The sequence below is a fragment of the Salvelinus namaycush genome, chromosome 9 (assembly GCF_016432855.1).
Source record: "Salvelinus namaycush isolate Seneca chromosome 9, SaNama_1.0, whole genome shotgun sequence".
Taxonomy (NCBI): Eukaryota; Metazoa; Chordata; class Actinopteri; order Salmoniformes; family Salmonidae; genus Salvelinus; species Salvelinus namaycush.
This window is the reverse complement of record NC_052315.1, coordinates 17,558,665-17,585,626: the sequence shown is the minus strand read 5'-3', so window position 1 is coordinate 17,585,626 and position 26,962 is coordinate 17,558,665. Positions and strand designations below refer to the sequence as shown.

The following is a 26,962-nucleotide window of genomic DNA, read 5'->3' as shown; positions in this document are numbered from 1 at the left end:
ACAGAGGGAGGGGGGTGTCAGAACAGGACGCCATTTTTGACATGGAGCAAACTGGCTTACTACTGGATGAACTAAAAATCCAATAAGATGCCAGCAGCTGCTTACCTCCTTCAGCTTGTCACTAAGAACCTTGATCTCCTCTTCATACTTGTCCTCTTTTTCTGAGTACTGTCAAAATACAAGACAAAGTCTGTTCCAGGCAAGCTCTGAAATCTTGAACATGTCAGACCATTCATCTCAGAGACAGAAACGCGTACAGAAACAGACAGACATGAAAGTGCATAGACAGCGATGATCTTGCGGCAGTGTTTGTCAACCATACTTCGCTGTAATACAACTAGGGTTGCAAAGGGAGGGTATATTACTGGAAACTTTCTAAGTTTAAAAGTAAACTACCAACATTTTGGTATATTTCAATGATTTTATCACAAACATTTGGTGGCCCTTTTGGGTACTTCAGATTATCACAGGTGTCTGTAATAATCTCTTAGCTCTGTATGGCCTCATCACATGTAAAATATATAAAATAATTAAATAAGATGATTTTAAAATAAAAAATAGAATGACAAAGCTGTAAAACATTATCCTAAATGTAAACCATCAACTTCGTGAATACCATTGGTGTTTAACATGAGGGTTTCAACATGAAATATCTTCTTTTTTTTTTTTTTTTTTTACAAACTTTTATTTATTTTACTATGTCAATATGTAAAAAGATAAACTGGAGTGAGCTTTGGCAAATTGAGGCAAGCAACATCAGCTTCATCATAAGAGCTGTTCACCAAAAAACCTACATCAATGGTATGGCGAGGACCCGACCTGCCCCCTCTGCCCAGCTCCAGCGACTCTCAGGCATATAATGACAGGTTGCAAGACCAGCCTCTCACAAGGCCGCTACACCTGGAGGCACAATCAGGTCCTCAAGAGCCTTGCTGCAGCACTTGAGACCAAGAGGAGTGCAACCAATTCATTACCTCCAAAAACAAGCAATCCCGTCAAAACAACAACATTCATCCGGGAGTGACAGAAAAGGCCCAAGCATCCTCCTACGAAGCCAGAAACTGGACACCTAGCCATGGCCCGGGACTGGAAGATGCTTGTCGATATTGGCCAGCAACTAATTTTTCCACCTGAGATTGCGTCTACCAACCTTAGGCCAGACATGGTACTCTGGTCCCCTTCACGAAAGGCTGTGTACATCATAGAGCTCACAGTCCCGTGGGAAAACTCTGTTGAAGAGGCCTACGACCATAAGAAACTGCGTTACACAGAGTTGGCAGCAGATGCAACTCAGCGTGGCTGGAATGCAAAGTCTGGCCAGTTGAAGTGGGATGCAGAGGATTCGTGGCTTCTTCCACCATCAGGTTGCTGAAAGAACTTGGAATCCATGGACAGGCTCTGCGGCAGACCGTCAGAGCAGTTTCTCAAGCAGCTGAAAGAGGCAGCCAGTGGATCTGGATCAAACGGAAGGACCCTTGCTGGGCTTTAACTTCATGACCCCCCACCCCCACCTGAGAACCAATTCAGATCCCTCCAACTTGAGGAGGGCATATGAGGTATGCGGTCAGCTGTAGGGCTGGCTCAGGGAAGAGGACGCCCCTGCCTTGCATAGTCCCGTGGGAAATCTTAATTGGGCATGGGACACAAGCTAAGGCTTGATCACCCTTTAGCTGGCCACCTTTGATGAGGGTGTTTAGTGATTAAAGGCCGAAACACCCACTGATTCGAAGGCACACTATTGAGGATGTGTCCCAAAATTGACATCTTAACCCAGTCTAAGAAATAAACCTCCCATGCCACTCTGTCAACATCACGGCAAATCTCATGTGAGTGCATACCATCTATTGGCACAATGGACCATTTTTACATCTCGTCCCGTGTTTTATGATTCTGATTCTTTGCTAATGTTTTGTCGTCAAACTGGTGACAGTTGTGAAAAAAGTAAATAGTTGGAAGAGTTGCAGAATTAATTGAAAATAATGCCAGTGTTGATTAGAGGCCTTTTCATTAATTTGGCTATTTTCTCTTGAACCACATGGTCTATCTAATAAGAAACTCATGGACAATATGGACACAGATATAAAAAATGAATACTATATGAATAAAACATGTTTTAAGTTATTCAAGTATAAATTACCAAAATTACGATAGTGACATATTTTCTGTTAATTACCCAAATTACTGAAGATTCCGGTAACTTTTGTAAATTACCGGTAGCTTTGCAACCCTAAATGCAACTCTTCAGGTGTGATAAACTGGCTGTGTGTTAGCATGGGTATAAGGAACACATCGTGCTGTGATGCCAACCATGAGAAGGGCAGTGATTTAATCAGCACCGGGCAAGTGCTTAAGTGGCTGAGGGAGATTCATGTGGCGTGACTGGCACTAAGTTGGCTAGGTAGGAATGCAGAGAAAGGTCTGTTTTGTTTCCAGGGCTATTACACCTTCCTGTTCCATCAACATTATCATAAAGAAATCAACATCCAATTTGTCAGGTGGCACCAGGATCTTTGTTCAGATGTCTTTGAAGATAAAAGTGTGTCAGGTAGTGATTATACTCAAAACAACTCTGCTTTCATGTCTGCCATGTAAAGTCAACTAATGATTTGGGACTGACTTAAGTGGATGCACTTACCCAGAACATGCAGATATCCAGAATAAGTAAAAACAATTATGTATTTGAATTGGGACTGGTGATCTACACTGCACTTAAGCTGAGTTTGCACTCATCAGTAGTTGACTGTATTTACTTGTATGATGTAATAGTATGCACACTGACCTTCTCAGATGAGGCTTCTAGGGATTTTAGGTTGTTGGTCACATTTTTCAACTCCTCCTCCAGATCACTGCATTTACTACCAGGGAATAAAGGAAGAAAAGTACTTAGCATTGGCATCTCAATACTTACATACACAATACTGGAAGGATCTTCACATGTTCATTTCAGGAACCTTTGTTTACCCTCTTATTTTAGTGTAGGAGGCGTGTGCTGCACTTACAGTTCTGAGACCTCGGCCCTCTCCTCAGCTCTCTCCAGTTCTCCCTCAAGGATTACCAGCTTACGGGCTACCTAAGGTAGAGAGATAACCATATTAGTGAAACAGTATGAGTGTGTTAAAACTTCTTATGGCTGCAGTCCCGGTAACGGGACCGATATGACAACAGCCAGTCGAAGTGCAGGGCGCCAAATTCAAAAAACAGAAATCTCATAATTAAAATTCCTCAGACATTCATGTGTTTTATATCATTTTAAAGGTAATCTTGTTGTTAATCCCACCGATTTCAAATAGGCTTTTCAGCGAAAGCACTACAAACGATTATGTTAGGTCACCACAAAACCACAATAATCACAGCCATTTTTTCCAGCTAAAGATAGCTTCACAAAAACCAGAATAGAGATAAAATTAATCACTAACCTTCAATTATTTTCATCAGATGACACTCATAGGACTTCATGTTACACAATACATGCATGTTTTGTTTGATTAAATTCATATTTATATAAAAAAATCTGAGTTTACATTGAGGCGACTAGATTCACTAGTGGCAAAAACATCAAGTGACTTTGCATAGCCACATCGTTTCAACAGAAATACTCATAAATATAGATGATAATACAAGTTATACACATGGAATTATAGATATACCTTTCCTTAATGCAACCGCTGTGGTGTCAGATTACAAAAAAACTTTACGGAAAAAGAAACCCACGCTATAATCTGAGACGGCGCTCAAAAGTAAAACACCACAGCCGCAAAGATGGTGTCAACATAAACAAGAAAATATATGATAAATATTCCCTTACCTTTGATGATCTACATCAGAAAGCACACCAGGAATCCCAGGTCCACAATAAATGTTTGTTTTGTTCGAAAAAATCCATTATTTTTGTCCAAATACCTTCTTTTGTTAGCACGTCTGGTTTACATATCCAAACGCTAATTCTGGTCAGCGTTATATCGGACAAAAACTTCAAAAAGTGATATTACCGGTCAAAGAAACATTTCAAACTAAGTACAGAATCAATCATTAGGATGTTTTTAACATATAGCTTCAATAAAGTTCCAACCGGAGTATTCTTTCTTGTCTTCGTGAGCAATGGAACGCAAGTGACTACCATGAGGAAAAAGCATGATCAGAAAATGGCTGCTTGATGGACACCTGACTGATTCTGCTATCATTCTCTCCCACAACATCATAGAAGTCTCATTATAATTTCTATTGATGGTTGACATCTAGTGGAACCCCTAGGCAGTGCACAATCATTCATATCTCAAGGGGATTTCATTAGGGACTCTGGTGAATACATACAAGCTCAGATTTCTGACTTCCTGTTTTGATTTCAACTCAGGATTTTGCTTGCCAATATGAGTTCTGTTAATCTCACAGACATAATTCAAACAGTTTTAGAAACTTTAGAGTGTTTTCTATCCAATACTAATAATAATATGCAAATATTAGCAACTATGACTGAGGAGCAGGCCGTTTGATATGGGCACCTTTCATCCAAGCTACTCAATACTGCCCCTTCAGCCATAAGAAGTTAAGGGATACTTCTATGAGTGGATTTAACCCCAGACAGAACAAACTCTATGGTACCATGTGAAGTCTCACCTCCTCATATTTGCGGTCGGCCTCCTCAGCGATGTGTTTGGCCTCCTTTAGCTGCATCTCCTGCATCTCCATCTTCTCCTCGTCCTTGGAGGCCCGGTTCTCGATCACCTTCATGCCTCTGATAGGACAGGACACACAGTAATGTCAGCAACACCCAAGACACAATCGATTTCAAGTATCATTTACACAGCCCACCCAATATGGAGGCACATTGAATGGTTTTACACATTCAAGATGGCTTTCCGAGAAATATCGCTGGTCTGTTGCTAGCAATGGACATGGCATCAAAACCTATAACAATAAAAAAATGTCAAAGCAAGCCGCATGTGCCTGGTACTATCCAATGGAGAATGGCATACACAGTGCATTTGGAAAGTATTCAGACCCCTTGACTGTTTCCACATTTTGTTACATTACAGCCTTATTTGAAAACAAGTCGTTTTTTTCTCCCCTCAAACTACACACAATACCCCATCATTTATTTAACTAGGCAAGTCAGTTAAGAACAAATTATTATTTACTATGACAGCCTTGACAAAGCAAAAACAGGTTTAGACATTTTAGCAAATGTATTAAAAATAAACTGGAATATCACATTTACATACGTTTCCGACCCTTTACTCAGTACTTTGTTGAAGCACCTTTGGCAGAGATTACAGTCTCGAGTCTTCTTGGGTATGACACTACAAGCTTGGCACACCTGTATTTGGGGACTTTCTGCCCTTCTTCTCTGCAGATTGGCTGGGGAGTGTTCCTGTACAGCTCTTTTCAGGTCTCTCCAGAGATGTTCGATCGGGTTCAAGTCCGGGCTCTGGCTGGGCCACTCAAGGACATTCAGAGACTTGTCCCAAAGCCACTCCTGCATGGTCTTGGCTGTGTGCATAGGGTTGGTGTCCTTTTGGAAGGTGAACCGTCACCACAGTCTGAGGTCCTGAGCGCTCTGGAGCAGGTTTTCATCAAGGATATCTCTGTACTTTGCTCCATTCATCTTTCTCTCAATCCTGACTAGTATACCAGTCTCTGCTGCTGAAAAACATCCCCACAGCATGCGCTGTCACAACCATGTTTCACCGTAGGGACGGTGCCAGGTTTCCTCCAGACGTGACGCTTGGCATTCAGGCTTCATCAGACCAGAGATTCTTGTTTCTCATGGTCAGAGAGTCTTTAGGTGCCTTTTGGCAAACTCCAAGCGGGATGTCACCTGCCTTTTACTGAGGAGTGGCTTCCGTCTGGGCACTCTACTATAAAGGCCTGATTGTGGAGTGCTGCAGAGATGGTTGTCCTTCAGAAATATTCTACTGTGGGACCTTATATATACACAGGTGTGAGCCTTTCCAAATCATGTCCAATCAATTAAATTTACCACAGGTGGACTCCAATCTAGTTGTAAAAACATCTGAAGGATGATCAATGGAAAGAGGATGCACCTAAGCTCAATTACAAGTCTCATAGCAAAGTGTCTGAATACTTAAGTAAATAAGGGATTTCTGTTTTTTATTTTTAATACATTTGCAAAAATGTCCAAAAACCTGTTTTTGCTTTGTCATTATGGGGTATTGTGTGTAGATTGAAGAGGAAAAATATTTATTTAATCCATTTCAGAATAAGGCTGTAACGTAACAAAATGTTGAAAAAGTCAAGGGGTCTGAATACTTTCCGAATGCACTGTAAATATAAATATGCGGTCAAATTAAAAGGTGAAAGATTATAAATACATCCGTTTCTGTGGCTGGCTTGTACTGACCTCTCGCTCTCGTCCGCAGCCTTCTCGGCCTCCTCCAGTTTCTGCAGCGCAGTGGCCAGCCTCTCCTGGGCCCGGTCCAACTCCTCCTCCACCAGCTGGATCCTGCGGTTCAGACCCGCCATATCACCCTCCGCCTGGGAGAAGAGAGGGGGATGAGGTCAAAGGTTAGAGGTTAGGGTCACACAAGGTTAGGGTCACACAAAGGGTCACACTGACACAGTAATGTGTTGTACTAGAAAGCAGCACATCCTGCTAAGAGGATGTTCCCTGGATGGTATCCTCACATGGTCTCTCCTATCATTGCTATGAGGATGACACTCAACTACTTTTCTCCTTCTCCCTTCCGACACCCAGGTGGCAACACGCATCTCTGCGTGCTTGGTAGATATCTCAGCTTAGATGTCGGCCCACCACCTCAAGCTCAACCTTGACAAGAAGGTGCTGCTCTTCATTCCGGAGAAGACCTCTCCATCCAGATTGACAACTCCACAAGCTCCCCCTTGCAGAATGCAGAGAACCTTGGCGTAACCATGGACAACACCCTGTCGTTCTCTGCAAACATCAAAACAGTGACTCGCTCATGTAGGTTCATGCTCTACAACATCCGTAGAGTACGATCCTAGCTCACACAGGAAGTGGCGCAGGTCGTAATCCAGGCACTTGTCATCTCCCGCCTGGGCTACTGCAACTTGCTGTTGGCTGGGCTCCCCGCTTGTTCCATTAAACCCCTGCAACTTATCCAGAATGCTACTGCCCACCTGGTGTTCAACCTTCCCAAGTTCACCCATGTCAACCGCTTCTCCGCACACTGCAAAAATGCCTTTTGTGAACTAACATTCGATCTTGACTTTTTTCCCCTCCCCTTACTACCTTTGACTTTGCTGATAGCTACTTTATTGAGGAAAAATGGACTTACTATGACTGTGGTGTGGTTGTCCCACCTAGTTATCTTAAGATTAATTCACTAACGAACTGTAAGTTGCTCTGGATAAGAGTGTCTGCTAAATGACTCATAATAAATGTAAATGCTAATGTAATGGAAGCCATCATATGGAGGTTAAAGACATCCTCAATCACCTATAACCATGTGTGAGGATCCAATGACAGGGGAATACACAAAGAGCCCATATCCTCTTCATGATCCATTTCCTATAGTAAAATGACCAAATCGCCCTCTAGTGGCCTCATGGGTGGAATGTTATTAATATTTTTCTGAAAGTCCGGTGTTTCTATGTCAAACGGTTTTGTTATATTTCAGTCTTCTGTGAAGTATATAAAGTGTAATTTTGGGATGTAAACTCAAAATGTAATACATTTCAACTCTATATCTGACATGGTACAGTTGCCTTAATTTGTTTCAGTCAATAACCATGTGTGTAAGGTGTATACATTTCTTTCAAAGTAGATTTGTTTAAGATGACCAAGAATCACTCTGTGTGACCCTGATTTAGCCCACTGCAGTAAAAGGTTAAGCCAAGGCAATCTATTTGGCTGAGTTCTTGGGTGTCAAATTAGTCATACATTCACAGTGTCTAAATAATTAATAACTAATTTACAAAGTGAATTGGAGACAGATGGAAACATTCAAATGGATAGAAGCCAGAGTCTTTTAAGGTCAGTAGGTTTAATGATGAATGAGCATCGAACAGAACTACTGATTCCATTCACTGGAATCCATTTGATTTGATTTAAGACAAAATAAGTGGGTCACATGATGGAATTTTTTTGGGATCCTCTTTACTTGATAAACAATCCAGTTCGTAGAAAGCAAACAGAAAATCAAACCTTTATTTCCTCTCTCAGTCCATAAGCATATCCACCTCCCAGGGAGTAGGCCTAATATTTATACACAGATTTCAGACAAATACAATGGAAGCTCTCCAGCCAACTCTGACTCAGGTCTTACTACTACTACTACTCCCACAGTTCAATACAGCACCCACAGGCCTGCCCTTGGCTGACCATGTCCAGACCCAGCTTACACAACTAGGCCTCAGGCCTGGAAGAGAAGCGCTACAGAGATAGAGATGGGGGTTACTGTTGGAAAGTGAGGCATAGAGAGAGCTAACAGAGGACAGAGGAAAAGGGTAATTAGGAGTTATTTGTGCAGAGTGAGTGCCATTCCATTCCATTCTCTCATGGGCTGGATATTTCAGCTCTGCTCTGGGATGGCTGTGGGAGAGACATGGCTTCCTGCTCTGCTCAGGGCCTGGCGGTTAGTCAGCACTCTCCTTTCTATGCCTCTCTTTTGCTTTCTCCCGATCTATCTTTCAGGCCTGACTGACACCCCACCCATCCTCCCCCTTCTCTCTCCCTAGTTAATACAGAAGCATGTGCTTAGAGAGGCAGTGGAGGCGGGCAGGAAATGTCCAAATGACTGATGGATCAACAGCCAGCCAGCTAAAAGTCAATTGAATCCAACGAGACAATGAGCGATTTCTAGACTGGTGCATAAACTGACCACAAAATGAATCATTGTGGATAATACATCACCCCTAACTTATTTATGGGGTTTTATGGACATCAGATCAACTGCCAGACAGTTTGAAAGAAACGAGGCCTGAAAAAACAGATACAGTTATGAGGCAATTGTCTGGAGAAAGCCTCCACACATAAACAAACATCAATTCTATTCATGAGCGCAGGTCAGTTAGGTATGCATGTCTGTATGTGGCTGTGAAACACGTTCTGATACAGACAGGCAGGCAGTTAGCAATAGAGCTACAATAGCTTCCTGAACAATTGAATGGCTGTTGTGTTGACAAAAAATCAGCAGCATAGAAATATTTTTACTAGCGGATTTACCACTAAAACAATGAGCGATAGAGTTGAGGCACTAGTTTATAATGGCTATCTAAATTCAGACATTGATTATCATGTGGGTAAATCTCCCCCAGACAGTTCTCTGTGTGTTTTAAAGCTGTAAAGACCCTAAGTAAAGACCCTATTTGAGAGAAAGGAAATGGAGTAGGTTTAAAGGGGAAAAAGGTAGAAAACAGACAGGAAACCAATCCACACTACATCCTGACCTTCCTCCCTCCCCTCTTTCTTTCTCTCTCAGTTAGAGAGATCTCTCTCTCCCTCCCTCCCCTCTCTCTCTCTCTCTCTCATTATATGGTAAAACATACTCGAGAGAATGTTTGTAGTGCAGTGCCAAGAAGATGTTAGAGAGCGAGCACGCGCACACACACACACACACACACACACACACACACACACACACACACACACACACACACACACACACACACACACACACACACACACACACACACACGCGTATATGCACATTGGCGCACATAGACACACACAAAGAGAGACACACACACAGAGAAAAAAAATGCTTAAATGAAACCATCTGTGAGAACTAGATTCAGGAAAAGGAAAGACACCAAGCTAAGGAGGTGCTCTGTTAGTGCTTCCTCTCTCACATATAAATAAGAGGATCCAATTATGAATGGAAGATAGGAAATGTCTAGTGAGAAACTCAACAGACTAAAGTTATGCTAATGCAATGTCTATTATTATGTCATGGCATTAAATATATCAACAATAGTGTATAGAATGAAAAGGGTATCAGTAGCTACAAATGTAGGATCATTATTATTATGTAGATAATAATTCATGGACATTTTTTGTTGTGGTTGATTCCTTTTTTCGGAAGGGAAAATCAGATCTGAAATTTCAAAGTGTAAATTACAAACTTCAGAAGCCTTTTTAACTCCTAGCCATTAGCTTCTATATATCTGCTGTACCAGCTGACTGTGTTCTGTTGTATTGAGGCCGTTTGAGGCTAGCTGGCAGCTGATGACACAACGAAGCCCCACTGACACTAATAACCCACTGCCACAGCATCCTTATCAAGCGCCAGCAGCTCACTACAATAGGCTTGATATTCCACCAGCATCTAGAGCGCTAACTCGCTGAATCGCTCACTTTGTCCCCTACTCAGCACAAAGTTCTATCCCCCTCCCTGTGGCCACGCGACCAGCTTTCTTTACGCTGTGGAGACTTTATATCAATACCAGAGCCTTTTCATTGGCGTGATTATGTAAATGCTGAGCCAAAGATGACAGGGATATACCATTTAGCGTTTAATTTTTTATCCAAAGCGATTTACAACAGTGAATTAATAAATTTTCGTATTGATGGCCCCAGCTGGAATCGAACCCAAGACCCTGGCGTCACTAACGCCATTCTCTTATGATCTGAGCTACAAAGAACGAAGGAGGTGAGAGTGAGACTGCATTCATTAGAAAACACATGCCTGTTGTCTCTCTCATCCTGAAGAGTCATAAGCATTGAGAGGGAGGGAGGGCTACTGCACGTCAGGAATCAAATTATTGCTTAATTTGAGGACAGTGGGGTAATGAAGAGCGTAAGGATTGGGTTTCTATGGAAGTGTTCCAGGCTGGAGCTGTGTTATAGTGCTGGTCCAGTCCTGTTGTGATCCCATCTGTTAGCAGAGACTTGACATGCAAAGACAGCCTCATATAACTAGGCGTTTCAGGAGGAGATATGTAAAGGCAGGCTATTAAACATCAGCCACGTGCTTCTAATGCAGTGCCACAAGCCTTTTCAATGCAAATAGGACGCTAAATGAACAGAGTGGTCAACTCCATCGTATTTCAGGCACATTCAGACCCTGTCCCGTTCCTCATCCTTGACTTAAGCCAGCTTCAGAGTGGAGATGGCTCACTGATTTGTTTATGGGTCATGTGCAAAACAAAAGCCCTGTGCTTCAGCAGGGTCTCGGTTGCTAGCCAACACCAGGAAGTAGTGCGGGTATGCAAATAAGGAAGCGAGGGCTCAATTGGGTCTTAGACCGGAGAGTTAAGTACCAGCAGGTAAAGTAAACATTCCGCTTGTGAAACTATTTACTGGTTTATATATTATGGTGACCCCCACAACTCTAAAGCAGTGGACAAGCTTAGGCCTGTCACTATGCGTGGCAGTGGGATCCCTGGTCAACACTAAGTACAAGCCAACATCCACTCCCTCAAATACTGTACTTTCAAGTTCCAAGGGAGTGCCCTGTGCCCAATGAATGCCAAAATGTATTACTGTTAAACTTAAATTTGAATAGTCGTGATACTCCCATGGAGAAAGTCCAAAGTTAGATTTTTTTTCTCCAGTGGAACCAGGAAGTAATTATTTCCATAGCATGCAATGCATCATGGTGCTATTTGTGGCAGGAAACCACTGGCTAATTACCAGACAGGCCAGTCAATTTGGTTCCTTGGAAGTTGTGGGAACGTCCGATTTTGGTTTCCCATTGGTTCTGGGAACAAAGCCATAAGTTGCCTGACCAGTAAAACTGAATGTTTTTGGGGCCTCCCGAGTGGCGCAGTGGTCTAAGGCACTGCATCGCAGGGTTTGGCCGGGGGGGCTTTACTTGGCTCATCACGCTCTAGCAACTCCTTGTGGTGGGCCGGGCGCCTGCAGGCTGACCTCGGTCGTCAGTTGAATGGCTTTTCTTCCAACACATTGGCGCGGCTGGCAGGTGTTAAGGAGCGCGGTTTGGTGGGCCATGTTTCGGAGCACGCATGACTCGACCTTCGCTTCTCCCAAGCGCATTGGGGAGTTGCAGCGATGTGACAAGATCATAATTGGATATCACGAAATTAGGAAGAAAAGGGGGGTAAAATAAAAAAATATATATATATTTGTTTATGTTCTGAGGACAGAAGTGAACATTCAAAGGAAACAAGCACTCATTAAGATCAGGTGTGGCCAACACACTTGAACATACTTAACAAGATAGAGGATAGAGAGAGTTTTGTCGATGCGGAGAACGGATTGTATACATAATTCTTAAAACGTTCTCTGAACGTTACTAAAGTTTTCATGTCAATGGTCTTAATTAACGTTCTGAGAACGGAATGTATGTTTTTATATTCTTAGAACGTTCTCTGAATGTTATTAAAGTTCTCTTGTGGTTTTTATGTAAAGTTTTCTTAACGTTCTCGGAACAATTTGAGAACATGACTTTAAATACAACCATGAGAACACCTGTAGGAAACGTTATGCTGAAGTATGGAAATTCCGACAGACGAACATTGTTTCTTAAGGGTCTAGAACATTGCCAAAATTGAAATTAAATGTAACCATGTTTGAACTTTTAGGAAACGTCCTGTTAAAGTAATGAAATACCAAGAAAATAAACATTTTTGTCAAGTTCCTTAAAATGTGCTGAGAATGTCCCAAAGCCATGTAACTATCCTGCACCATTCCCAGAAAGTTATGTTAAGGTTTTATGCAAAATAACCATAGGACAACCACGCTCATATGGTTCTCAGAATGTTATGCGCTAGCTGGGTGTGGTCTGCTCTTTACACTTTTATAATAAGTGATTCTAAATATCACATTATTCTATAGAAGTCTTTTGATAAGAAATATTTGCAGCACCAAAGTCAGTAGCCAACTTCACATAGCAACTGGGTTCTCTTTTAGACCCCCCAGATAATCAGGATGTGTCTGTATCACAGGCCTGGGAGAAATGTCCAGCATCTGCTTATCTTCCTGCTGATGTGGGCTGAAGCTGTGGCACAGGAAGTGTCGGAGTGGAGCCGACAGGCAGTATCCTGGCATGTTCCTCAGGGGCAGGGAGTAGAGAGAAGCTGCGTCTAACCACTGATACTGGGTCAGATACTGTTTCATCCCCCTAATGGTTAAGGCTAGGACTGGGGGTAGGGTAATCTGATCCTAGCTCTGTGGTTTGGAGCACTATGGTATATATCGAGCCAGAGGCAGTCCCTCCAGGAAGGATCTGGGAGTGAAGCTAGCTCAGCTTGGGATAGATATCTTCCCTCTCCTCTACATGCATAGAATATGGATAATAATCTGAAATAGGCCTAGAACCTCCAACCTAACCTAAATACTGTACATACTGTGAGAACTGTTGATATGAATATATAAAGCCTCAATGAAGCACATCTTGTTTTTGTGATCAACTTTTTATTTCGTTTTGACATTTTCCTTTTTCAGAGGGGGGTTACAAGTACAAAAACAAACAAAATGCATACAAAGATAACCCTGACCCATTCCCCCTTAGTCCACATCCACTCGCCCGCATCCTCCCTCCCCACCCGGAAAGCATGCTTCCCACCCTGAAGAAAGCATGCCTCGCCCACTCCTTCCCTTCCCATCCCACCCAGCAACCAAGGTTGCTTATCAGTTCATCTCCCACCCATCCATCCCCTGAGTCTCCTCTTAGAATCCCGCCTACCACCCCTGTCCAGTGGGCCTGAATGCTAAGAAAGCAACAAAAGTCTAAATAAATATATATTGTATAATTGGTTTGTATGTGTGGGGCTTTAGCTGAGATTGTTCTTTACAACGTCAAGTATTTCTTGATTATCATTCCATGGTGGTTCAGCAAAGGCAGAGGGTGTTGTGTGAAGTTAAGTTATGCCTTGCAAGACAAGAATGCCACTTCACTCCAAAATAACATCAAGGCATTCGTTTTAGGCCAATAGTCTCCCTGTTTTAACTATTCAAAAGACGATTCATTACCTCATGAAAGACACAACAATGTTCCCTCTTTTGTGCATCTTGTTCCAATGAAATAGTTTGTTGTGCCAATAAATCACCCTGGTTTGCCCCAATTATTCACACATGGGCCCATACACCCTTGAGGTAGCCACACAAGTGCTCACTCAAGACTCAACCACTTCAAGTCTTTTCATCCTTGAACACAGACTAATGTCTTGAGCTTGAAGGGATAGTTTGGGATTTTGGCAATGAAGCCCTTTATCTACTTCCACAGAGTCAGATGAACTTGTGGATACCATTTTTATGTCTATGCGTGCAGTTTGAAGGAAGTTGCTATCTAGCGTTTGCGATAGCGCAATGACTGGAAGCTTTTGTAAATTACAAACTCCAGAAGCCTTTTTATCTCCTAGCCATTAGCTTCTATATATCTGCTGTACCAGCTGAATGTGTTCTTCCAGTCATAGCGTTAACGTTAGTTATCATTGGTTCGTGAAACTACCTTTAACGCTTGAGAGACATAAAAATGGTATTCACGAGTTTATCTGACTCTGGGGAAGTAGATAAATGGCTTCATTGTCAAAATCCCAAACTATCCCTTTAAGAGGTACATTTAAAATGCTTTGAGGCTGAGAAGACCGACATGATGTAAGGTCTGAGTCTGTGACTGAAGAAACTGTGAATGTAATAGCAGCCAGGTTGCAGACTTGGGGTCAATTCAGGGGATGAAATGAAAATGCATCCCCCACCATGCCTGGTTCTTAAGCTTCTCACAGACCCACTATGGCCTCCCTGCTGTCCAATCATGAGTCAGTACTCATGTCCAATGAGCCCTGAGGTTCTGTCTCTTCTATATGCATCACCATATGTCAGTGAAAGCTTCCTCTCTACAAGGCCTATAGCTGACAACAACTACCAAGAAGCCATTGGCACACATTTACATCCTGGGCCTCTCGTGGAGGACAATGCTATCCATCAAACATCCATTTCACATCCCTCTTTCTTTTGCTTCCTTTGATGGATTGCACTGAAATGAAGGGGAAACCCCTCCTTTAGCCAGATCCTCTCATTACCTCACCTCTTGCTGCCTTCCCAATCAAGACCTGACAACTCATTAGGCCCCCCACAAGTAGCCATGTAATGTTTCTATTGCAAATATGTTTTGATGATTCAGACACTTTTTGAACCATACAGCTATTTTACAAGAAACTTAAGTTCGTACTGGCCCTCCAGATTTACCCATTTTTTATACTAACATCTTGTTCCAGCATTAGACTCATACAAACCTAAATTAGGCCTAATTATTAAGTCTAGCCTAGTTACAGCTTACTCCTTTATAATGAAAAGGAAATGTCCAAAGAGAGAAAAGGACCATATATTTATATTCCTACTGTAGCACACATCTGATGATTATTGGGCACGCGCTAGGACCTTTAGCAATTCAGCCTTTTTTGGAGACCATTGTGTCTTCACTACCGGCAGATCAATTCATTAACGTGTACTTTCCACACTATTACAGAACGTAACATTATAACAGACGTGGTCATGAAGAGAAGGACAGGTAAGCGAAGTTTTTAAAAGGAGTAGACAGAGGGAAAAGATAAGTATTCGATTGTCTCACTTTCTCCCGAAGTTCTCGTTCCCCATCCAGTTCTCTCTGTAAAACCTGGGCTCGGTCTTCTGCATCGTCGGCTTGCTGTTGCAAACACTGGATTTTTCTCTTCACAGCGTCCAAAGAATTCAAACCTGCCATTCTCGTACTATTCGTTAAAAAATACCTCTGGTTTCGAAAATTGTAATATTGTGCAAAAGTTGCTTTGGTCTATTCAAACAGGATATAATAATAGTATTCAGTCTTTGGAATGGACCGAAATAGCAGAATAGAAATCTTCAAGTGCAGTGCAATAAGAAAAGTTGTATAAGCCAAGACAATAGGTTTTCCAGGTGGTTATTTAGTTCAGACTCAGCCTAAGAGTAACTTAAAAAAAATATTAAAATATATACTTTGGAATGAAATATGTATGAACGCATTAGCGAAGCGTTCCAGTTTTGAGCGGCAGATAATAAATAAATAAAAGGAAGGAATGATGAGGAAAGTTCCTCCAATACAGAGAAGTTTGAAGTGTGATTCAGATGAGGTCACAGTTTTAGGATAGGCGGGGCGTTCCCGTTCTGCGGGATTCTTGCGGGTGTAGGCAAAGGGGACTTTCAATGAACAGCTTCAATGGCAAGAAATCAATCCATTTTGTAGCCTATAAAGAGTCTTATGTAGGTTAACAGTTGACAATGCCATGGTAAATAATGTATGTTCTTCAAATTCAGGGCTTTAATTTAGTCACCAAAGACAGGGAAAACAGGAAATCCAGTCCAGCAAAAATGAGGCTAAAATGTGACACTTAAGTGCCTATAAGTAGCTCTTCTCTCTGGTTTGATATGGAACATTCATACTTGAACTTTAAGAGATTATTCTGAACAATATTCGTAACAGTTCATTCTTATGATCTATTACAGTGTACAAAAATTCCAGGTTTTATCAACATTTGTCAAATCAAAGTCTAAAGCATTTGATTTTAGGCTAAATGTTGTGGTGTTTTCATGTAGCTCTGGAGACTCCTATTTGTTTGGTTACTGTAACTTGATTGTTGAATACCTCATCAATATGTGTGTGGGTAGCAATACACAAAACAATTCACATGATTCAGTTGTCTCGATACTCCAGCAAGCAGACGGAATCAGCAGGTTTTGATTTATGGTGTCTCGGGTGAGTGTCTTGTGGAAATGTGGTCGGTACAGCTTCAGCTCCAGCTCTGTGAATGCCTATGTGAATTCCCCACCGGAAAAGCTTGGAGCATTTATTTCATTAGACACTGGAGTGTGGGCCTATCTGTTTGCTTTAGCTGCATTCTTGACATTCCAGAACTGCTGCTCGGCCCTGCTGCTCCACAGCCCCTTTCAACCCGTATTCACTACAGCCCATTCTCTAAGGTTACCATGCCCCACAGACACAAAGGACATACCACACGCACGCTTCAGGTTGGAGTTCCCCCTAGGCACGGATCTAAGACCAGCTTAACCTCCCTAAAATCCTGATGTTAAATCATTAGCTGGGAAAATTGATCTTAGACCAGTGTCTAGGGGCAGCCTCACCATACTATTCATTTACAATGCCTCACAGACACAGGCTAACATTAGCAATCAGCTGTTGTCTGGCTTATAGGGCAGTTATTCTCTGCCTACTCATCTGATTTGGCTGTGTTAATTCAGATGTGTAATGAGTTGACCATTGCCTCTAATAAATGACATGTGGCGGAGTGTTCAGGAGCATGTTTTCATGGGAAGCCTGGTCTAAATTCCCCAGAGCTGCCATGTCAGTCCTGCCTTCCTGGGCCTGATCAGCCACTTCCTCTCTCTCTGTCTTTCTGTCTCCCTGTGCAAGACAACAGTGAGTTTCTCTGGGATATCCGGAATCCCAAACAATACGGTCTCCTTGTTGAAGTTGGGGCACACACGGCTCAGATAATCTGACTTTGTTGTTTTATCTACAAACCGCTATCTCTTACGTTAGAGAATTTTTAAAAGTGTTACAGGAACTGTATTGTTACTGCTAATTGTTTTCTTGCATAGATTGTTTATTGTATAAATATTGGTGCTCATTCTTTCTTTCTGTCTGCTTGCAGATCTCAGACACCAGGCCTACTGTGTTTGGGAAAATGAAAAAGTGGGTCTGGTGTGAGAGATAATATCTCATAATGACAGCAGAATAACATCATTCTAGCCACAGGCAAAACAGACACTGCCTTTCTTTGACGAACAGTCGTTCAGAGAGCACAACTAATATCAAAAACTGCCTTTCCCCTTATGAAAAGTTGGTGAATTTCTACATTTGAATAGATCATCTTATTAGATCATCAGATTGTGGATATTGAAAAACAACAATATGGGCTTATTCATATTCAACATAAAAAATATCCATCAAAAGTATGACAAGCACACACTTGATCCTCTTTGAAATTAAGCCTAAGCCTGTATTTAAATTGAACCTTTGTTTAACTAGGCAAGTCAGTTAAGAACAAATTCTTATTTACAATGACAGCCTACCCCGGCCAAACCCAAACCCGGGCAACAGTGGGCCAATTGTGCGCCGCCCTATGGGACTCCCAATCACAGCCGGTTGTGATACAGCCTGGAATCAAACCAGGGTCTGTAGTGATGCCTCTAGCACTGAGATGCAGTGTCTTAGACCGCTGCGCCACTCGGGAGCCCAAATCAAAATGGCACATCATGGTAAGCCTACACATCACAAAGACCTCATTTGAGGTGTTTCTAAAATCCCTTAAAGGCAAAATGATTGGTGGAAAAAACAATTGGAGCCATTTCCCTGTTTGACCGCTAAGTTTTATGGTTATTATGCCACATACTGTGGTACTCTATGGGAATGAATGAAATTGTGCAGTATTTCAATCAAATGTTTCAAGGACAAAATTACATCTATTTAAGTATTTTTGTTGTTGTATTGGAGACAGTAACATTAGTAATCTAAAAAATTAACTTTTAAGAACATTTTTGCTCACTTAATATAATTTAAAAGTATGCAATAGGGTGTGTGTAATATAATACATGCAAAAACAAATGTAGACATGAATAAATTCATTTCTATAACTTCCAAAATATTTTTTACAACGGTGGAAGAGTGCCAAGATGGAGGCATGGTGGTTTCAACACATCGCCCCCTATCAGTCATCTAGTGTATATATAAATCATTGATCCCAACAGGTGGAACCATTCCACTAATGCTTAATATTGTAAAGGAGCTGATCACGGACTACAGGAAACGGAGGGGCGAGCACGCCCCCATCCATATCGATCGGGCTGTAGTGGAGCGGGTTGATAGCTTTGAGTTCCTCGATGTCTACATCACTAACAAATTAACATGGTCCACACACACCAACACAGTTGTGAAGAGGGCACGATAGCACCTCTTCACCCTCAGGAGGCTGAAATTATTTGGCATGAGCCCTCAAGTTCTACAGCTGCACCATTGAGAGTATCTTGACTGACTGCATCACCGCTTGGTACGGCAACTGTAAGGCCATACAGAGGGTGGTGAGTACGGCCCAATACATCATGGGGGGCCAAGCTCCCTGCCATCCAGGACCTCTATACCTGATGGTGTCAGAGAAAGGCCCCAAAAATTGTCAGAATCCAGCCACCCAAGACATAGGCTGTTCTCTCTGCTACCGCACGTCAAGTGGCACCAGTGCTGCAAAGTCTGGAACCAACAGGAGCCTGAACAACTTCTACCCCCAAGCCATAAGATTGCTAAACACTGAGCAAATTTTAGGTCTTGTGAGCGGAATTTGTTTTTAAACTTCCGGCAAGTGTTTACAGTGAACACTGAGGATGTACCCTTGCCGTTTTAGACAGTAGCCAATTGGCTATTCTGGCTATTTGAGCATAATGTAGGCCTACCAACAAAACCAATGCAGCAAATCCCATAACATTTTCACGTGGAAATATCTTTTGATTTCTATGATATACAGTGCATTTGGGAAGTATTCAGACCCCTTTACTTTTGTTACGTTACAGCCTTATTCTAAAATGGATTAAATAAATATTTTTCCTCCTCAATCTACACACAATACCCCATCATGCCGAAGCGAAAACAGGTTTTTAGAAATGTTTGCAAATCAGGCCTCCATGGTCGAATTGCTGCAAAGAAACAACTACTAAGGGACACCAATAAGAAGAGGAGACTTGCTTTGGCCAAGAAACACGAGCAATGGACATTAGACCGGTGGAAATTTGTCCTTTGGGCTGGAGTCCAAATTAGATATTTTTGGTTCCAACCGCCATGTTTTTGTGAGACGCGGTGTGGATGAACGGATGATCTCTGCATGTGTATTTCCCACCGTAAAGCATGGAGGAGGTGTTATGGTGTGGGGGTGCTTTGCTGGTGACACTGTCTGTGATTTATTTAGTATTCAAGGAACACTTAACCAGTATGACTACCACAGCATTCTGCAGCGATACGCCATCCCATCTGGTTTGGGCTTAGTGGGACTATCATTTGTTTTTTAACAGGACAATGACCCAACAGACCTCCAGGCTGTGTAAGGGCTATTTTACCAAGAAGAAGAGTGATGGAGTGCTGCGTCAGATGACCTGGCCACCACAATCCCCCGACCTCAAACAAATTGAGATGGTTTGGGATGAGTCGGACCGCAGGGTGAAGGAAAAGCAGCCAGCAAGTGCTCAGCATGTGTGGGAACTCCTTCAAGACTGTTGGAAAAGCATTCCAGGTGAAGCTGGTTGAGAGAATGCCAAGAGTGTACAAAGCTGTCATCAAGGTAAAGGGTGGCTATTTGAAGAATCTCAAATACTTTTTTGGTTACTACATGATTCCATATGTGTTATTTCATAGTTTTGACGTCTTCACTATTATTCTACAATGTAGAAAATAGTAAAAAATAAATAAAAACCCTTGAATGAGTAGGTGTTCTAAAACTTTTGACTGATAGTGTACTTAACCCACGCCCCCAACCTCCTCCTAGTCCCCTTCCTCCAATCACCACCCAGTGGGTGTGTGATAGGGGCTCTACCCAGGGTGCTTTGCTGCCCACTCACGTCTGCGGCGGTCTTCTCAGACTGTTCCAGTTTCTCCTGGGCGTCTTTGAGGGACTCAGAGTATTTGTCCAGCTCGTCTTCAGTCCCCTTCAGGTTCTTCTGCAGGCTCAGCACCTCGTCTTCCAGCTAGAGCAGGACAGATGTTTGTTAGTTAATAGTACACACAGTTAGCTCTCTCTCTCTCTCACTCACCCACCCACCCACTCTCACACACACAAACATTCACATACATACATATTAGCTCTCCTGCATGCACACACGCACAAACATTGGTGTCTTTTCTTCTTTCAGTATATTAGCCTACTCATCTTGCTTTCTTATATTTCTATTATGATAACTCTTATTATATCACCGTTTTATCAAAGTTAAAGGATAAAGTCTCTTGAAGGAATCTTCACATCAACTTAAGGTTTTTAGTATCAAGTTTCCATCATATGTTGCCGTTCTTGTTTATCTTCTTTAATGAATTAATAAAATGTGAGATTGTGTTTCCAAATTTCTATAAGAAAATATGTTGGTATGGGTAGGAATGTGTATGCTTTGTTCAGTTCTGTCCTTCAGCTACACATCTAGCTGTATCTGTAACGTCTGCTTCCAACTCACACCCTCAAACACCTAGATCCCCTGAACGCAGCTCACTCTCCAGATCCCAATCACCTGTTCACACACCTGTATGTCATTATCACACACTATTTAGTTCAGTTCTTTGCACCCCATCACTGTGAGGTATTGTTTGGTTTGTGACACGTCTTTCCCATGATTTACGCCTCACGTGTATGAGAGTTTTGGCCTGCCTCACTAACGACGCCTTTTGCCTATTCCCTGCCTGTACTTTACCCAACGGCTACAGGACCACCATCGCTATGTCAAGGCTGAGAAGAGTGCCTTTCACGTTACCACAGTAACCTTCCTAGGGTTCGTGCTGACACCAGGAGGGGTCAACATGGACGAAGGCAAAGTCACGGCTGTGCTTAATTGTCCCAAACCTACCACTGTAAAGGAACTACAACGTCTCCTAGGATTCTCCAACTACTACTGTCGGTTCATTCTGGAACTGCAGCAGCACAACCGCTCCTCTCTCAGCTCTCACCAGTCAAAACCCGTACCCTCCAATGGACCGACACCGCCCTTACTGCATTTGAGACCTTGAAATGCCTCTTCACCTCTGCACCCATCCTTAGGCAGCCAGATCCTACCCTTCCTTTTGTTCTGGAGGTGGATGCATCTGAGGTTGGCGTGGGAACGGTTCTCTCTCAGCGAGTCGGGACACCTCCCAAATTACACCCATGTGGCTTCTTTTCCAAGAAACTGTCACCCGCTGAGAGGAACTATGTCGGGAACCTAGAGCTCCTCGCCATTAAGCTGGCTATTGAAGAGTGGTGCCACTTGTTAGAGGGAGCTCATCACCCATTCCTTGTCCTCACTGCCCACTGAAATTTGGAGTACTTAAGAAGTGCTAAGAGTCTCAACCCCAGACATGCTCGCTGGGCACTCTTCTTCAACTTCACCGTCACCTATCTGCCCAGCAAGACAAATGTGAAGGCTGATTCCTTATCCCGTCTATTTGACACCCCTTCCTCTAACCCAGCTGCCGAGCCCATCCTGCCTCCATCTTGTGTCGTGGGACCCATACAGTGGGAAATCCAAGCAGCCGTCCAGGAGGCCCTATGCCATGACCCAGCACCTCCCAACACCCCTGCAGGCAAGACCTATGTTCCTGCATCTGTCAGACTCCAACTAATGCAGTGGTGCCATACCTAGCTGAGTTCTGGCCATCCCAAAATCACGCATCCCACGGAGCTACTGACACGCAAATTCTGGTGGTCATCCCTAACAGCCGACGTCCGAGATTACGTTCTTTCCTGTCCCGTCTGTGCTTGGGCAAAGTGCCCTCGCCAACTACCTACCGGTAAGCTCGAACCTTTACCTACACCACACAGACCATGGTCCCATATCGCCATGGATTTCCTCACGAATCTGCCGGACTCTTCGGGCTTCACAACTATTTTAGTTGTAGTGGAACGGTTCTCCAAGATGTGCCGACTCATCCCCCTTCCGCATCTACCTAATGCCATGGAAATGGCTGAGTGCATGTTCCAACAGGTGTTTTCGTCTGTATGGGATCTTGGAAGACATCGTTTCTGATCAGGGAACCCAGTTCGTCTCCAGGGTGTGGCAAGCCTTCTGCAATCGACTGGGGGTCTCCATCAGCCTATCCTCCGGATACCATCCCCATACCAACGGGCAGACAGAACGCCTGAATCAGGAAATAGGGAAGTACCTTCGTCAACACTGCACACACCAACCATACGAGTGGAGTTGCTTTCTAGCCTGGGCTGAATACGCACAGAACTCCCTGGTGCATTCCTAACTCCATCTCACTCCTTTTCAGTGTGTCCTTGGATACCAACCCCCCATGTTCCCATGGGAGACAGAGCCCGGAACTGCCTGCCGTCGATGAGAGGTTTCAACGGCGCAAGCAGGTTTGGGAGACTGCACATCGGCACCGCCACCAAGCTTCCCTCTCCCAGAAACGGTTCTCTGACCGGTGTCGCCGACCTACTCCACTCTTCCACCCTGCGCAACGTGTGGCTCTCTACCCGTGACATCTGGCTTCGTGACCCCTGCAAAAATTTCAGTCCCTGGTTCATTGGTCCTTTTTAAAATAACACACCGCATCAATCCTGTCACCTACCGTCTCCAGTTGCCCCACCATTACCGGATCTCCTCATCCTTCCATGTGTCCCTTCTCAAGCCTGTGAGGTACAGCCCTCTCCATCCTCCTGTTGCGCACCCCCGCCGTTTGACGTCGGCGGTGCACCGGCTTATTCCGTCCGAACCCTCCTTGACTCCAAGCGCCTGGGTGGTCGCATCCACTACCTGATGGCTTGGGAGGGGTACGGACCCGAAGAACGGTCCAGGGTCACTCGCCCAGGACATCCTCAACCCGGCCATGATCCTGGCTTTCCACCGTAATCGTCCTGACCGCCCAGCTTGAGGCCCGTGGAGGGGTGGGTGGGGTACAGTAACGTCTGCTTCCAACTCACACCCTCAAACACATAGATCCCCTGAACGCAGCTCACTTTCCAGATCCCAATCACCTAAATTCTAATCACCTGTTCACACCTGTATTTCATTAACACACATTATTTAGTTCAGTTCTTTGCACCCCATCACTGAGGTATTGTTTGTTTTGTGACATGTATTTCAGAGCACTGTTTTTCCCGCGATTTAATCCTCCCGTGTATGAGTTTTTGCCTGCCTCACTAACGACGCCTTTTGCCTATTCCTGCCTGTACTTTAGCCTATGGATTTCCTGTTATCTACCTATTGCCTGACCTCCCGGGCTACGTTACTAGCCTTTTCCCTGCCTGTGTATGGCCTGCCCCTGGACCCAGCTACCTGCCTCCACCTGTGGTCCTTTTCAATAAACACCTGCGCCCTTTGCTTGAAACCAGCTCCCTGTCTCCCATCGTGTTTATTACAGTATCAAATTCCTCAGACTCAAATAAAAGAGTTTACATTTACCAGAAGCTTTAATAACTTGTTTGTGTTCAGTGGGCTTTACAGGACCAATGTGTATACCCAGAATCCATCTTGATATTCAGGGGACCTATTTAGCAGCCCCCCTATGGGTACCAATGTTACACCTCTATGATTTGATGGTAAAACATTAGAGAAATGAATGCCTATAAAATTATAACTCTGCAGATGGATTGATAATCTGCTCAAAGCAACAGTGATGAGATGATAAATCTACAATGTGCATGGTGACTTCCCTCGGGGTGTTGAAAGGGTTAGGGTTAGGGTTAGGGATTTCATTTTTTGTCAGAACAATAAAGCGCTAGCATGCAGAGCCGGCACACACACTGGGGGCTAAGTAGTAATCAGAGTTCCCCTCTGTGCCTTTGGGGCTCTGAAGTGCTGATAATCTCGCTGGATTCCACATGGCCGATCTATTGTTTAAAAATACAGCTGCTATCCTTGGTTGACTGTGTTCTCTCAGGCAATGGAGACGCATGTCAGGCACTTGGATGGACGCCCTTGGTCTACCAGTGGTCCTCAGCCAGGCTCCTCTGCTACAGCTATACCTCTCCAGAGCCCCATCACGAACCTCCAAACTCGGGGTGAATAGGATCTGGGGCCTGGGTCTATCTCTGTGGAATTGTAGGACCACAACCACCACTGGGCTTATCCTGATTTGGGCTGAGCCTTGTCAACAGACCATCAAGACGATGCTGCATCCAGCACCTATTTGTTCTTTTTTAAATACATTTTTTTCAGTTGGCATCAGTTTAGTCCAAGCCTGGGGGATAAAGTACTCAGATCATCATTAATCTTTGGACTATGTAACGAAAGGCATAATCGGAGGTTATACTCTGTTTAGCTGTGTTTTATTGCTCTTGTCAAGTCCCAGTGGTACTGTGTGTTGTCCATTGAAGGAGCTGTCATCCTGTCCTCTTTCCCTCCCAAGGCTGCTGTGGGCTGTTGGTAAGGAATCTTTCCTCATAGGTCAGCGTCATCTTTCATGAGTCATTTGTTGATTTAACCCAACCTAAACACTTTTACACTGAGCTGTGCTCTGGTCAGCTGCAGACATTACAGGCATATGCACACTGGATTCACTTTGATTCTTTCAACTTTGATTGACTTGGTCTCACATCTTCTATTACAATTCCCTAACAATACATTTGCTAACACTGTAAATCTTTGATTTAGGTCCACACTTTAATCAAACATATTTGCATTGGATTAATTCAATAAACTGTGACGTGTTTACACATAATTTTCTCCGAAATACATCTGGTATGGAACAAATGTTTAGATTGGCTTACAGAGTGTAGAGCAGTATGAGACATCAGAGCCCGTACATGGTTTGAATTTAAGCATCATCATCCAACTCGGATATCTCTTGTGATGTCCCTTTATGAACATAGCTTTTGATTAAATCCTGCACTTTATCCTTCTGTAGCTAAGTGCCAATTTACTGTGTCAACTGAGTGATGTTTCATAGATCCATCTGCATGTCTCTTTCTCAACTCACCTGCTTGCACTTGTCCTCTGCTGCCTTCTTGTCGGTCTCAGCCTGCTCTGCGCGGTCGATGGCGTTCTCCTTGTCCAGCTTCAGCATCTGCATCTTCTTCTTGATGGCCTCCATAGTACCTGATTAGAGTGCGCTCACTGAGAAGAGAAATGTAGCTGAGAAAGTTGTGTTACCCCTGTAGTTTGAGATAGAGCCTGTTCTATGCAGTAATGGAGCGACTACTAGATCCCGAGTCCTCAAGTCAGAGGGCTAGAGAAACAGACAGAGGTAGAGAAAGAGGGAGAGCAATGGATTGAGAGACAGAGGTTGCAAGTGCAGCACAGAGGGATGCAGACTTGAGCCTAGGGCTGCTGTCAATGCTTTAAACTCCCAACCAAACCTGAGTGTAGTCTCTGATGCTTCCCTCTCCCTTCCTCCCTCCCTCCATCCCTCCACGCACCACTCTGCCCCCCTCACCAAACATCCACCCACCCACCCACCACCCAATCAAACCACTCATACGAGGCCTTTCTAAGGAATGGCTTGGACCACTGTAAACACTCACTTACACAGCAGCTCTCAGCCAATCTCCTTATTTGGGTTGCTATGTTTTCACAGAAAAAAGACAGATCAGCCAGGAGAGAGAAACACAGGGCCTAATTCGACATTTAACCCTGTGGATGGAAGAGTTGGCATATGACGCTTAACACACCTCTTGTCCTGCTCAAGAATAGGTTTGGCTCTGGTGTGGGTAAGCCATAGAGAGAGAGATAGAGTTACCAAGTTGTGATTGCTTGGTGAAGATGTCTGTGGTCTGTTGTTGGACGGTCCGTCCAAGTCACTAATAAAGAATGCTTAGCAGCTCCACATACAACAGAGGACAGATAATGAGTTTACATTGAAGTTTCCCCTCACCAGCTGATATTAGTTGGAATGCCAAGGTTTTGAGGTTTGGATGAGGGGATCAGATGTCCTGTTGATGGGAGAGAATGGAGAATAATGTCTGCCATTGAAATAGGAAGATATACGCAAATAAATATGATTCTTATTATTGATTGACATACATCTAATGTATTAAACATATTGAATAATTCAGCATTCTGCAACCAAACACCAACCTCTGAAAGATACCGTTTTTCTTTGATTTCTGCACACCTGAAATTTGAGTTTGAGTCACAGAGAACGGTGGAGAGGTTTTGTCTTATAGGGTGTGGAAAGATGTGCAGGAGGTAGGGGTGTCCCCCCTAAACCTGGACCCACAGCCTGTCTGTCTTCACAGTTTAGTAGCATACCAGCTGCACTAAAACTGTCTATCAATAAAGGACATTGCCCGCTGACTAGCTGTGGTAAACCACTACAACAACAGCCTTTTATCGATTGACTTTGCATCTTGACACATGCCAACCAGATTCTAGTGAGGAACCTGGGGTGGTGGAACAGCCAAGACCTCAGAAAATAAATTGTAG

The 26,962-nt window shown here is 43.5% G+C and overlaps 1 protein-coding gene across 3 annotated transcripts in view; it reads right to left on the bottom strand.

Annotated features, from left to right (window-relative positions):
- LOC120053768 (tropomyosin alpha-4 chain-like) overlaps positions 1-25,807 on the bottom strand; it is a 28,141-nt gene extending 2,334 nt beyond the window's left edge. Inside the window, exons 1-7 of one of the 3 annotated variants that reach the window (XM_039001007.1) lie at positions 25,518-25,807; positions 20,474-20,599; positions 6,359-6,492; positions 4,615-4,732; positions 3,000-3,070; positions 2,780-2,855; positions 106-168 (exon numbers count right to left, since the gene is read on the bottom strand). In XM_039001007.1, the coding sequence (XP_038856935.1) occupies positions 106-168; positions 2,780-2,855; positions 3,000-3,070; positions 4,615-4,732; positions 6,359-6,492; positions 20,474-20,599; positions 25,518-25,631 (702 nt within the window). In that variant the 5' untranslated portion in view covers positions 25,632-25,807. Of the gene's footprint in view, positions 1-105; positions 169-2,779; positions 2,856-2,999; positions 3,071-4,614; positions 4,733-6,358; positions 6,493-15,470; positions 15,976-20,473; positions 20,600-25,517 lie in introns of those variants that run through there. The other 2 variants (XM_039001009.1, XM_039001006.1) reach the window with 2 other exon arrangements.
- Between the last annotated feature and the right edge of the window lie 1,155 nt (positions 25,808-26,962).